The sequence below is a fragment of the Carlito syrichta genome, unplaced genomic scaffold (assembly GCF_000164805.1).
Source record: "Carlito syrichta isolate Samal-C Ts95f unplaced genomic scaffold, Tarsius_syrichta-2.0.1 Scaffold311804, whole genome shotgun sequence".
NCBI lineage: Eukaryota > Metazoa > Chordata > Mammalia > Primates > Tarsiidae > Carlito > Carlito syrichta.
The window spans coordinates 135637-149997 of NW_007255900.1; the positions used below are offsets into that span (position 1 = coordinate 135637).

The following is a 14361-nucleotide window of genomic DNA, read 5'->3' on the forward strand; positions in this document are numbered from 1 at the left end:
GTGTGTGTGTGTGTGTGTGTGTGTGTGTGTGTGTGTGTGCGTGTGTGTGCGCGCACACCTGAGAGCTCTGGAATCCAGCCAGTATAATATAGAAATAGTCTGTAATGCACTTTTCCTAGTGGATCCAGACATTGGGGAACCAGCACGGAAATGCAACAGTCAGACTAGACTATAGCAAGTTCACTGATCACGACAGCTCAAACCCCAGAGGGCCTGCCTCTGAGAGGACCTCCACCTGTTCCAGAATTCAGATTCTCATGTAGGTGCACGTTAGTGCTGACAAATGAAGAATTCAGGTTCGAAAATGTTTAATGCAAAAATTTCCTTGGAATGTCCACTTGGGTCAGGACAGTGCTCGTCAAAGTTTCCATCAGTGGGCACAGTGTGTTACATGTGTGTATGAATAGATTAATACATGAATCAAGTCGTGGTTGTTGTGATTAATAATTGATTAATCTACTGCCTGGTGCTTTTCTACTTACATACCACAGAGATCTAAAAATAGTATACTGGGCGAGATGGCAGGAACTGGGTTTGAACTCTATTCACTGCAGGGAGAAGGAAATGACAACCGTCTCCACCACTGTCCTCACCAGGCAGAACAAAGTATCCCTAGGGGCCCTTCCTACTGTGAATAATTTCCCCCCAAAAGCAACATTTGTAGACTTCCTCTATGATTAATATTGGATTTTCTACCACCCTCATGATAACCTTGCCATCACTCCCATTTTACAAATGGTACAACTGAGGCACAGAGAGGTTAAGAAACTTGTCCAAGGTCACAGAGCTAGAAAGAAATGTGCTGCGACAAGTAGAGTGACTAAATCCTACAGAAACTTCTCTATGCAGTGAGCTCAGGAAGGAGGACCCATGTGGATACATAGACAGCCCCCCACAAGCCCTCATGGATGGAATTAGTGCCCCAATAAAAGGGATCCCAGACAGCTCTATTGCCCCTTCCAAGGAACTAGCGAGAAGTCAGTCATCTGTGAACCAGGATGGAAGTTCTCACCAACACTGGATCTGCGGGCACCTTGGTCTTGGACCTTCCTGACTCTAAACCTACAAGGAATGCGTTTGTTGTTTACAAGGCACTCTGGCTGGTGAGCTTTGTGACAGCAGCCCGGAAGGACTAAAACACCTGCATGGATGAAGTCGGGTCTGGTCCCTCCTAGCCTATCATGAACTGAATGTGTGTATCCCCCAAAAATTCACATTGAAGCCTAATTCCCAAAGTGATGGTATTAGGGGGTGGGGCCTTGGAGGTAATGAAGTCATGAGGTAGAGCTTTTGTGGATGGGATTAGTGCTCCCATTAAAGGGACCCCAGACAGCTCTATTGTCTCTTCTAAGGAGGTAGCAAGAAAACAGGCCCTATTCAAGCATTTTATGCCACAGAATGAAAAATTTGGGGGAGTTATGGACACAGTTGAGAATGTAATAGCCAGGCTCAGTGGCTCAGCCTGTAATCCCGCGCTTTAGGAGGCTGAGGTGAGTGGATTGCCTGAGGCTACGGGTTCGAGACCCGCCTGGGCAACTTGGTGAGACCTCATCTCTACAATAAATAAAAAAAAAAAATCAGTCGGGCGTGGTAGCGCATGCCTGTAATTCCGGCTACTCGGAAGGCTGAGGCAGAAGGATCACCGGAGCCCAGCAGGTAAAGGCTGCGGTGGCCGGGAGTGGCCATGACACTCCAGTCTGGGTGACAGAGTGTGACTCCAACTCAAAAAAAAAAAAAGAGAATGTAATAAATCAAAGCACCGTTTTCTGCATGTGGCTTCAGGGGCTCAGGGATCCCAGATTATGAACCCTGGGACCAAGACACAGAGGTTCAATTTGTCAGTGGCAGGAAGCTGGACCTCAGGTGGACCAGCAGCCTATGCAACGGAGCCAGCCCTGAAGGAGCATTTCATTGGGTCAAAGGGGAGGCCTCAGCCCAAAAAAGGCCCATGGAGGAAAAGAGGCCTTCCTCAGGGTTTGCAGACAACAGCACATGTAAGACATCCCACAGCATGACACGGCAGCAGGTTCATGACAGCAGAGCTCCCAGTGTGAGTTAGTTTCCAGAAAGAGTTTCTGGAATGAGTTCCAGAATGAGTTTTGGAGGGAATGCTACCTTACCCTGCTCTGTCAGGCCATGGCTCAACTCCATGGTCACTGCAAGACACCAGGCGCCAAGAACAAGTAATAAGAGGCTTTGACCCACACCAAGCTGTGGGAGAGACAGCAGAGGGGAGGAGCTCTGGGGGCCCCCAGGCCTGGAACCCACCAACATGTCACAGGCACCAGCTTCTCTGAGACCCCCTTGGCCCACACTGGCTCGTTCATTCAACTGATATTCCCTGTGTACTTAGCACGTGCAGGCTGTGCACTCAGTAATGGGCATTGCAGAGACAGAGCCCAGCCTCACAGAGCCCACGTGCTAGGATGGGGGCTGAACAAGCAAAGCCCATGGCATTGGGGACAGTGTTGTGGAAGACAGGCCAGGCAAAGGGAAGTGGCCACATGTTGATGCAGGGTGGCTGGACGACTTCCTGGACACAGTAATGATTTAAACACAGTTGAATCGTACACACATCCTACAAGTGGTGAGAGTTTGGCAGGGAAATGGCTGATGTGTGTGAACAGCAGTGAAGAGGAAGAAGGTCTGAGGAAAAAGTGAGTCTGGGCGTCATGGTCAGGCCATACAGGGCCACAGGTCTCAGGAGGATGTGCCATTGAGCCCCTGTGGAAGCCCCTGGAGGGGTTTGAGCAACAAATAACATTATCCAACTTACACTTGAGCCTGGACCTGGGGCTGTGTGAAGAGACTAGAAAAAGGGCAAAGGTGCCAGGGAGACCATTGGGAGGCTGAGCCCAGGCAAGACAACACAGTGGACCTCTGGCAGAGATGAGGGAGATGCAGAACCACAAGTCTGCCACAAGGAGGAGTCGAGAGGACTTCAGGGTCACCTGGATGTCAGCATGAGTCCACGGGGTGGGGGGAGGGGGGTGTCACAGTGGTTCCAGGCCGCAGGATGCTCAGAGGTCCCTTTTGCAAAAGAGGGGAGTCGTCTCGATTTGAGGCACAGATCGAGATCTGAGATCTGAAGACATAAAGCCTGCAGTGTCCCCCAGCCCCCAGGTGGATACCCTGAGCCCATAGACACTGCAGAGCTCAGGACCACCAATTGGAGGGACAAACCTGGAACTCATTGGGGTTAGAGATGGTGTTTAAGGATGGGCACCCTGCTTACCAACTCTTAGAATCAGGCACCACTGGGGGGATGGGGACACCCCAGGGTATAGACAGATGCCAGCACTATCCCAAACAGACAAAATTAGACTGTCTAATGACTGAGCCATTGATGGAGAAGTGGGGAGAGAGACAGCAGTCAGAAGTAACAGAAGCAAGTGGCAACGGTGTCGGAGCCCAAGTGCACAGTGTTGTCATGGAAGCCAGTGATGAGGGACTTTGATCTGACCAAGAAGGAACCAGGGCAGGGACAGGCGAGGGGTTTGCCCAGGGCCACAGGGCAGGTTCCGGGTCCAAGATAGCCAGGCTGGTTCCCATAGCAGGTATCGTATGAGGCCGTGAGTGGGCCCAGCTGCAGAGGGCCTGGGGTAAGGGGGGATGGGGTGAAATGCGTTGTCCCAACTTGGGCTCAGCAAGAAGAGAAACAAGGTCTCCATCAGGAATGGCTAAGCAGGTTGAAGGAGGCCCTAAAGATGTGCCCCGTCCAAATCCCCAGGACCTGTGAATGTGACCTCATTTGGAAAATGGGTCTCTGTAGATGTAATTACGTTAAGGATCTCCAGTTGAGGAGATCATCCGGATTATCCAGATGGGCCTTGACTCCAGTGACGAGTGTCCTTCTAAGAAAGGAGAGGATGGAGGATGAGAGGAAGGTCATGTATCTGCAGAGGCAGAGATGGGAGGAACACAGCCTCAAGCCACAGAACACCCGAGCCATGGAAGCTGGAAGGACATTCCCCTGGAGCCTCTGGAGGGAGCTCAGCCCCACCTATAACTCCAATTGGGATTTCTGGCTTCCAGAACTGTGAGAGAAATTTCTTCTGTTATCATAAGCCACCCAGTTGGTGACACTGTGTCACAGCAGCTGCAGGGGACTAACAGGGTTGGCCACAATAGAGTAGCTGAGAAGGCGGCAGTGTCCCGTTTTGGGGGCTCTGGGAAGGGACTGAGGGGAAAACCGAGGCTCCCACTAGACACGCCCAGCGTCATCCCCAATATGGAAAATGCATGTCAGTGATATTCCAGCCACAGTCTCCAGGGCTGGCCTGGGACTCTGTCCTTCTCCATGTTTAAAAAATGACAATATCATGCCTTTACTGCCAGGAGCTGGGACATCACATCTACATTGCCTAACAATGCCCTGAATGGACAACCAATCCGGGAGCCCTTTCTTGGCCGACGGTTTCCTTCCTCCCTGTAGCTTGTGAGGACAGTGAATGCTCCCGAGCTCACCCGATGCCGGGCCTATGCTAAGGGCTAAAATGGATTAAATCCACCCAATCCTTAGTGAGTGGAGAGCTGAAGCCAGCAGCCTGGACTCAAATTCCAGCCCAGCACCAACTAGCTGTGTGGCAGTGGTCAGTCACATGCCCTCTCTGTGCCTCTGTTTTCTCATCTATGAAATAAGGAAAGTGATGTCTCCAACCTCATGGGGCTGCTGTGAGGATGAAAGGTTTCTTGTCACAACCTTAGAGAGTGTCCAGGACACAAACACCCAATAAAGAGAGGTGGCTACTGTCATGGTCAATGTCTAAGAGGAAATAGTTTCTCTCTCTGTCTCAGCAATAAAGAATCGTATCCCAGAGTGAGTAAGGCATTTATATTAGGTCACACACCAAACAAGGGGACAGTCTAGGCCAGTGGTTCTCACCAGGGGGTGATTCTTCCCCCTGGGGGACATCTGGCAACGTCTAGAGACATTTTCCATTGTCGAAGTTAAAGGGGGAGGGTATTAGTAGCATCCAGTGGAGAGCGGACAGGGATGTTACAAGGTATCCTAAAATGTCCTTGACAGTTCCTTTCACAGCACAGAATCACCTGGCCTCAAATGTCACTAGTGCCAAAATTGAAGGACCCTGCTCTGGTCTGGCCCATGATCCCAGATCACACCAGCTATTCTCAGAAGTGACCTACATGACCCCCTCCTGCTGGAGGCTGATATGTGTTTAAGGACAAGGGTTCCATGGCCTAATCAGTTTAGGGAACACCACAGGCTCCAGCCTCTTCAGAGATAGCCAGTGACCTTTGGCCCATGATTGGCTCTGAGCTTCCACCACAAAGACATGGGCCCAACTGTGGAAGTCTGCCTCTTCCAAACACGAGGGGTGATGGTGCCACCTTCAGATTTTGTATCTACACACTCAGCAATGCTTGACTGGGCAGATAGAAAGACCCAGGGACACGCAAGACAACCAGGAAGGAAGGCTGTGAAACCCGGGGCTGCTGGTCTGTCCACGTGGGCACAGCACCCACACCTTCCACCAGATATCCCAGGAAAACACAAGCCAGAGCCCCACCCACAACCATGACCATAGCCACAAGACACACCAGAGAGAAAGCAACGCTTCCAGATTCCTCCCTGGAAGGCCAGCTGCCAAGTTCCCGCTAAACACTCCTGGGGTGATAGGAGAGCCCCTCACAGCCTGCACCCAATGGGAAGAAAACCCCATGATTCCTCCTCCTGGCCAACGCCTCCTCCTCCCTTCAACCACGGGGCAGTCGATCCCTGGTCCTCACCTCCCTGACCTTGAACAACTATTCTGACCCTGAACACACTGTGAGGCCATACATGAAGCCGGGCTCCAAGGACTTGTGAGAGTGTCTAGACCCACACCAGCACATACCTATCCCAGTCATGTGGTTTCCGAGAGGACCATTTGGGATCAAATCATGCAGTCTCTCTCCTCCTCTTTCTTTCTTCTCTCTCTCTCTCTCTCTTGCCTTTCCTTTCATCTCATCTTGATTTTTTTAAAATAATTTTTTCCATAACTTCCAAACACCAGACATCCATACACGACCTGTGTATTTTTTTCCACATCATCCTCAGGGGTGACATTCTCACAGTCACTTGCTACACTCTTACGACTTTTCAAATACACATGAAGACTCACATACAGCTCCCAAAATAAAACAAGTCGGCCTGGCGCCTGCTAAGTCCCTACTCCGAGGCAGGCTGTGTGCACACCCAGCACTTTTTAAGGAAGATTCACTTGCAGACAATGAGTCTCCCCTCCTGCTTCTCTCCAGATGCAGCCCCGTCCCTGATGCATAAGCTCTGTTCCCCCATCCCATGGTGACACCAGACCTGTGGCCAACATTCTCATCCAGAACGACCTGCCCATCCTCACCAGAGATGATGGAGTCATTGAGTGCCTCTTCATCCTGGTACAGAAGCAAGTCGTCCTTGAGCTCAGAGTTCAGGATCAAGTTCTCCTTGTTCTCCTCGGACTCCTTAGCTGTGGTCCGCTTGTTCTCTGAAGCACCATCAAAGCTCCACGCCTCCTCCCTCTCCTTGCCCTGCTCCATGCTGGATGTCCTGGACAGACGGACGTCCACCCGCTTCTTTGGAGATGCTTTGCTTTCCCTTCCTTGAAAACTAAACCGGGAAGATAGCTCAGGTTATATGCTGTTCCCTTACCCAGAAACCCTGCAAAATTGACTTTAAGGCCTTTATTTGTTTTTTGGAGACATGTCTTGTTTTATAACCTAGGCAGAAGTGCAGGGACACAACCATGGTTTACTGCAGCCTTGAGCTCTTGGGCTTAGGTGCCCTTCCACCTCAGCTTTTTGAGTAACTGGAACTACAGGCACACATCAGCATGCCTGGCTAATTTTTTGACTTTTTGTAGAGACAAGGTCTTGTTATGTTGCCCAGGCTGATCTCAAACTCCTGGGCTCAAGCAATCTTCCTGTCTTGGCCTCCCAAAGTGCTGGGATTACAGTTGTGAGCCACCATGTCCTGCTGCCTTGAAGACTTTTAATGACTATACAAAGGTGACCTGAGAACATGTGGTTTCTCAGCTTCTGTCCTGGCCACACTGGAAGAACAGGGCTTCAAGTCAAGGCAAATGGCTATTTAGAATGTACGGCTTTGAAAACACAGAGGTACATGCCATAAAACCTGCCAGAGCATAGCACAACCACCACTCAGACCTTATACTTCATGAGAACTGAGAAGGGCATGTTGTTTGTCTAATATTATGTGAAACTGTGTGTGTATTCCACTAACTATATCACCCTCAACAATTCCCTTTTTCTTCAGTCTGGGAACCCAAATGACCCAGGACAGAAGAACAAGAAGCCACAGGCCCAGCTGCCTTGTGTCCTGCCTTGAGAGTCCTGGGACAAAATAAAGCAACCACTTCTGGCTCAGTCATCTCCTGGGATGCCTCCACTCTCCCCTGCCCCCACTGGTCTGGCGAGGCTCTTGCAGGGGGTTTTGTGGCCGGGTTCCCATGTTGCACACATTCTGCCCAGTTCCTCTGGAATGTGGAAACCAAGGCCAGCTGTGTGAGCTGCAGAGCCCACTGCAGGATAAAAGTGTGGGTTCCTCGTTAAAAAAGTATTAAGAATGCCAAGATAGAGACAGCAGAACTCAAGCCCAGCCAGGTCTGGGGCAGCTACACGGGTGAGGATTCTGAGGGCTCAGTACTCCTCCGTGGGCAGGGCCTCACCTGTCCTGGCGATGCTTCGTGGCCAGTGCCCTGTGCAGCTCCTCAATGACGCGGCTAGGCGGCAGCGGCCGGTGGACTGTGGTAAGATGTGGGGATCCCGTGGGTGTGGAGAGCTGTCCTCGGAGAGGAGGGTCGGAGCTCTTCATGCTGGATCCTTGGAAGAGTGCAGCTTGGCCTGGAGAATGGGGGGAACCAGAAAGGACATCAGTCTTCAGGAACAGGGACCAAAATCCTTGCAGAGGTATGAGCCCATGAGCAGGGAGGACACACCCCATGCAGCTCTCAGTCAGGAGGTCCTTGCCACCACCAAGATGCTAGAACAGGAACTGCTGTTTCCTGGCTAGAGACTGGGGCATGTCTCTGTCCTACAAGGGGCTGAGCCCTGCCGATGTCAGCACCAGTGGCCTCCCTGCAAGGCCACAGGTTTAGACAAGCCTCCTTCCTGCTGCCTCCTGAAGGCACTCTTTCTGCTTGTGGAACCCAGAAGAATTTAAAAATTTTCCAACTCTGCAACCATCCTTCAGGCCACAGCCAGGTCTCGGCCGTCCCTGGGCCTCTGTCCATACTGCCTGCAGTCTTCTCCCTGCACACCCACGGGGGAATCTCACTAGAAGGTGAATCCAATCACCTCTCTCATTTTCCTTAGGATGCGATTAGAGCCCATGGCCCTATCCCAAGCCCCTTGGGGTGACCCAGCTTGGGCCTTGGCTGCATCTCCATCCCCCCAACTTCCTTACTCCAGCACACAAACATCTTTCCAGCTCTTGGAGGCACAGGATGTTCTCCTTTGCACAGGCTGGTCCCTCTGCCTGAAATATTCTTCCTCTCTTCTGCCATAATCTCGCTTCCTCAGAGAGGCCTTTTGTGAATCCCACCCTTGTTGAGAGCCCCGACATATATACAAAGGCAGCTTGAGGCTGTATGACTTCTTGGTTTCTGTCCTGGACACACTGGAAGAGCAAGGTTCCATGGGACCTGAGGCTGCCCTTACCGCCATTCCTCCCACTAGGACTGGGCCGTGTTGACAGGTCCATCTTTCTCAGCTACTTGGAGCTTTCTGGGCAGGCCTGTGCTCTGCTCCTTCCTGGATATTCCCCAGGCTTGGCCTCAGAATGCATGCAGTAAAATGCACATAAAATGGATCTGAAGGTGACTCAAAACAGACTTGCTCACTCAAATCTAAAACAGAGGTCAGTCGGCCATTCTTTAACAACAGTCTCCTACATGTGCTCCAAAGCCAGCAGGGCATGCAGGCTTCGTCTCACACAGACTTGGTCTCCATCTGCCACTTCCCAATGTGCCAGACCCTGAGCACATCACGCAAGCTCTCAAAATCTCAGCCTCCTTGTCTGTAAAATGGACCATCAGCTCCCCTGGGGCTGCACTACAGGAACTGGCAGCCCTCAGGTGGTCAGCACAGTCTCCCATTTACGCCTTCTGGGACAAGCACAGCACCTCCCTTTACCCCCAGCTGGAGGATAAAGAGCTCTAAGCCAGCCTCACTTCCTAAAACCCAAAGACAAACTGTTCAAATCCAGTCCTGCAAGGTAGACAATGTCAACAAAACATGTAACTCAGAGCCACAGGGAAGCCAGCATCTCCTGGAGGATTTGTTACTTTGCTTTCTCCATGAGGACCTGCTTTTGCCAAACATGGCCAGGCCACGGGGCACAGCACAGGCCCTGCCCTCAATGGTGATGGGCAGAGCCAGGCAGGGAGGGACCTGGCAGACAGAAAGAGAACAGGATGACTCTGGGAGACAGAGAGCATGAGAAAGCACAAACACGAGAGAAAGAATGAGAGGGAGCAGGGGAGATGGAGACGGGGGAGCCATGCAGATGTGGACGTGGGCTCGGCACAGGGGATGGGAGGCGGTGGCAGGTGTGGCACAGGGAGCTCAGGAGAGGCTTCTCTGCAGATGGGACATCTGAGCTGAGACCTGAGGGATGAGAAGGTGTTGGCCAGGTTGGGCAAGACAGGCCAAGGGTGTCAACCAGAGGCACCCTAGCTTACACACACCCCCTTGGCCTGTCCCTCTCAGCCTTAGCCCTTCCAGAGGCTGCTCATGACAGTGAACTCCTCCTGAACACCTGTGACTCTGTGTCACCCCAGTCCCTGTCTCTAACCATCATGGCCCCAGTCCCACAAGGAAGGTAGAACTAACCTCATTGTACTAATAGGGAAACTGAGGCAACATGGATTGCCTGCACTCACTTGGCTTGGCAGAGCTGGGATTCCAACCAGGATCTAGCGCTATGCCACTGTCAATGGTGTCAAAGAGCACTTCCCACTTGCCCTGTGCTGGGTGCACTGCCTGGCATGCCCCATCTGCTTGACCAGGAGACCTCTTGTCAGGCCCACTTCTCAGACAAGGAGGCTGAGGTTCAGAAGTTGACTCAAGAGAGAGGCGCCAGAATATGAAGGCCTGGGACTGGCACCTGGCACACTCCTCCAGTAACAGGTGACTGAGTCTGCGGAACCCCTATAGCCCAGAGCCAACTGTCGCCAGCTGGACCAGGGCAGGGGACACTCTGTGGTGAGGGTGACACAGTCTCCAGGGTCCAGGAAGGTGATATACGAGAAGTCCAAGGGCCTCAGGCAATTTGAATCATTGGGGGTGGGGGAGGGGACCACAGGACAGAAGAGCACCTGCCATCCTTACAGGGCAGCTGTGATTCAGTGGGAGGTCCCAGACAAGGCTTTCTAAGAAAGACCTGAGATGAGGCCTCTGAAACAGGTAGTGGGCCCTCTCCAGACACCAGATCTGCCATGCCTTGACCTTGGTCTCCCAGCCTCCAGAACAGTGAGGAGTGAACTACTGTTTTTATAAGCCACCCAGCCTTGTGGCATTTTGCTGCAGCAGCCAGCCCAAGGATACTAAGACATCTGTGGCCCCAACTCAGGCAGAAAAGCACCTGGGGTAGAGACTCGGTATGCCCATGGCCCCTCCTGTCCTAGGTTAAGCCCAGGTGAGGTGGCCGTCTCCTCTGTTGCCTGCTGCCTACTGTTCACATGCTGAAGCAAACACTTCCCCCAAAGGCAGAAAAAGAAGAGGCCAGAAAATTAAAACAAAGTCACAAAATTGTAATCTCAGCATTGAGAAACCTAGACTGAAGCCCAAAACTCAACACTCCCCTCCATCCCCACTGCCCATCCAGTCCCCATATTAACCAGTGACGTGTCAGAACATGTCTCCTGACAAATTCCTCAAAACAGAAGGAAGGTCGGGCTCAGTGGCTCAGCCTGTAATTCTAGCACTTTGGGAGGCTGCAGCAAGTGGATTGCCTGAGACCTCGGATTCAAGATCAGCCTGGACAACTTGGCAAGACCTCATCTTTACAATAAAATTAAAAATTGGCTGGACATGGTAGTACATGCCTGTAGTTCCAGCTACTTGGAAGGCTGAGGCGGAAGGATCACCGAAGCCCAGCAGGTCGATGCTAGGTGACCATGAGCGTGCCACAGTACTTCAGCCTGGGCAACGGAATGAGACTCCAACTCAAAACAAAACAAAACAAAAAAACTGAAGGAAGGTGGAGGGTGGAAGTCAAGGTGCCCACGGCTAGGTTGGCGACAGAACACCAGAGTTTAGGAGAGAGGGGAGGAGTCGTAGTAAGACCTGTGCAGGCTTAGGTCTGACCTTTCCAAGCACAGGAAGGCAGAAGCTCTTGGGGCTTCTAAGTGACACTGAGGTTCAGGAACAAATGGTATATTAGCCAGGATACACCAAGGTGGGCAGTGACTAAGCAAATGGATTTTACATTGTCTCAGGTTTCAGTGAAGGAATGATCACAAAGATAATGACAAAATACTGCAGTTTTGCCTCAAAATTTTTACTCTAATTTATATGGCCATGTTATCCAAAGATTGAATATTTGGACTTATTTCCAGGTATGCAGAGACATGAAGAAGGAAGAGAGCACTCAGTCCATTCATGCGTACATCACACAATCACACGTACTTGCTAAGCACCCTCTGTATACCTAGTATTATGCCCGCTCTCAGATTTGATGATGAACGCAGAGGCATGCCAGCTCTCACAGGGCAACTGTGGATGGGCAGGGGTAGACTAACAACCCTACAGAAAAGGTGTATGTGGCTCCTTGGGCTGCTCTAACAAGTGACTATACTCTGGGCAGGCTCAAACAACAGATCAACTTTTACAGCTCTGAAGGCCACAAGTCCAAAGTCAAGGTGTCAGCAGGACTGGTTCCTTCTGGGACCATGTAGGAGAAATGCGCCAGGCCTGCTCCTAGCGCCTGTGGCTGTTGACGAACCTTAGTGTTCCTGTACTCCAAGATGCATCACTCCCGTCTCTGCTTCTGTCATCCCAGGGACCCTTAGTGTTTCCTTTCTGTCTCTCACAAGGACACTCTCTTGGATTTAGGGCTGGCCCTAATTCAGAATGAATCCATCTCCACCTTCAACTTACTGATGTCTGAAAAGACCCTTATTCCACATGAGGGCATGTTCTGAGAGTCCAGGTGGATATGAACTCTGGAGAGGATGCTATTCAACCCACTACACAAGGTGAAAAGACATGGTAATGCTGGAAGATGAGGTGCACAGTGCTGGGGTCAGGGGCCAAGGTGCCCCCCCGTCCGCCCAAGGGAGGAACAGCTTGAGCTGAGTTCCCGAGGACACAAAGGCAGTGACCAGACCAAGCAGGGAGAGAGAAGTTTCCCGAAGGGAGAGCAGCCCAGGGAAAGTCTAGCAGGCAATGTTCCTCCTCACTCATTCCTCCACCCACCCAGAGGCACATCCTCCCACATGCTGACCCCCATTCATGACCCACAGTCACCATAGCAACCCATCAAATCCAATCAATAACACCCACAGCCACATTAGAGAGGCCCAAGTGGTCTCTGGTTAAGAAGGCTGTTGAATTGAAGCACTTAATTTGCATTAGGCATAAGAGGGAGAATGCCCCCACAGAAAGATTTCCCCCCAAAAGGACACCCCAGCATGAACGTCCATCCCACAAGGGGTGACAAGCTCCCTGAAAGGTCTCTGGATGAGATGCCCAGGCTCTCTGGGTACCAGCAATAGATACCTGGGGTCACAGTTCACCATCCTGTAAAAACCAGAAGGAAATTCCCCGAGGATCAGGGAAGCTGATGGAGGAGGCGGCAGGATTGGGCAGGAGCCAAGGGATTTAGGCCCAGAACTGTGATCAAGTCTCAATCATCGGTGGGATGCTGAAACATGTTATTGGAGTTTCCTGGGCCTCAGTTTCCTCAACTATAAATGGGGCACATGATACCTCCCCTCAAGGGGCTCACCCGAGGATTCAGTGAATGGGCTGTGTGAATCTGGGCCTTCCTGGAGCATGTGGGAAGGTGCCTATCTGACAAAGGTAAGGAGTATTACTATCAGGGCGGTCAGGTGACAAGAGCAAAGTTGCTGTGTGCTGTCATCCTTCATGCCCATGACCTTCAAAGACAGCACATAAGGAGTGACTCTGAAAAGCAATGACCATGGTGAATAGTCTGTTTTTTCCCTGACAGCAGCAGCGTGTTCTGTTTCTAACTGTAAAACAATGAGAAATACCCAGGCTTGAAAAGTAATTATCTCTACTTGCAGGGAATATTTAGCCAGTATGACCCAAGTTACAGAAGTGTATGGCTTTAGGGGTTCTCATCCAGCTGTGTGCCCCCCTCTGACCACTAATGTCTGGTGTTTACTCCTGGCTCTGCCTGGCTGGATAAAGTGTACTGGACAGTAAATCAGCAAAACAGAGACCAGCAGAGATAGGGAAAGAGGGAGGAAAAAAAGGAGGGAGAGAGAGAGGGAAGAAGGGAAAGAGGAATGAAAAACAAGAAGGGGAGGAAGAAGGAGAAGAGAAGAAGGGATGGGGGAAGGAGAGAGAGATTGACTCTGAAAGAAGCAGAAATAAAAGGATAGACAGAGACAGACACATGAGCATCTAGATGGAGACAGAAAGACCCATCCTGGGGACTGGCCACATCTCCTGTGTTCAGGTTCTGGAAGATACTCCCTTTGAATCCTGCAAGCCCTGCTTGCTTGGGGGAGCTTAGGTGGTCTGTTCCTGACAACCACAGTTCCTTGCAAAGTGCTATGTCCCTGGGCCTTCCTAGAGCCCCAGTAAAGAAGCAAAGGGTGAGAACCAGCCAAAAATGGGGGCCCAATCAAAACTGGTTGAAGGTACAGATGGGTGGGTGGGTGGGTGGGAAAGAGAAAGGGGAGAGAATGAATAGATGCACAAAGACCTACCTGTGACGTTTTTTGTGGTTTTGGAGCTTGCCTTGGGTGGTGGAGTGGGCAGCAGTGGGGGGCTGGGGAGCTGGCCCACGGATCTCTCCAGAGGTCTGGGAGGACTGTCCAGGGAGTCAGACCCAGCTAAGGCTTGGGAGAGCTCATTGGTGGTGGGAAGGAGGCTGCCGGTATCTGTTTCTTCACCGCTGGATGCAGATGGCATCTTGGCTGTTTCAAAGGCAAAGCAGAGAGTTCACAAAACATGTCTCCTCTGACTGCAATGAAAGTAAGTGAGAAAAGCAAGAGGGCTTGGCAGGGTGGGATGGTGAGCAGAATACAGAGCAGTCACTTCACACATCGACTTGACCTCCTATGAGTCAAGCTCTCAATAAAACCATGAGGGGGAGGGAGGGAGGAAAGGGGAGAGGGGATGAGCATTTTAAGATCGTGGGTGATT

The 14361-nt window shown here is 51.4% G+C and overlaps 1 protein-coding gene across 2 annotated transcripts in view; it reads right to left on the reverse strand.

Moving 5' to 3' along the window:
- Positions 1-14361, reverse strand: part of PHACTR3 (phosphatase and actin regulator 3) — a 231090-nt gene that overhangs the window by 79844 nt on the left and 136885 nt on the right. For both annotated transcript variants that reach the window (XM_008069079.1, XM_008069078.2), the window contains 3 exons: positions 13923-14132; positions 7689-7863; positions 6363-6610 (listed from right to left, as the gene is read on the reverse strand). In XM_008069079.1, the coding sequence (XP_008067270.1) occupies positions 6363-6610; positions 7689-7863; positions 13923-14132 (633 nt within the window). The remainder of the gene's footprint in view (positions 1-6362; positions 6611-7688; positions 7864-13922; positions 14133-14361) is intronic.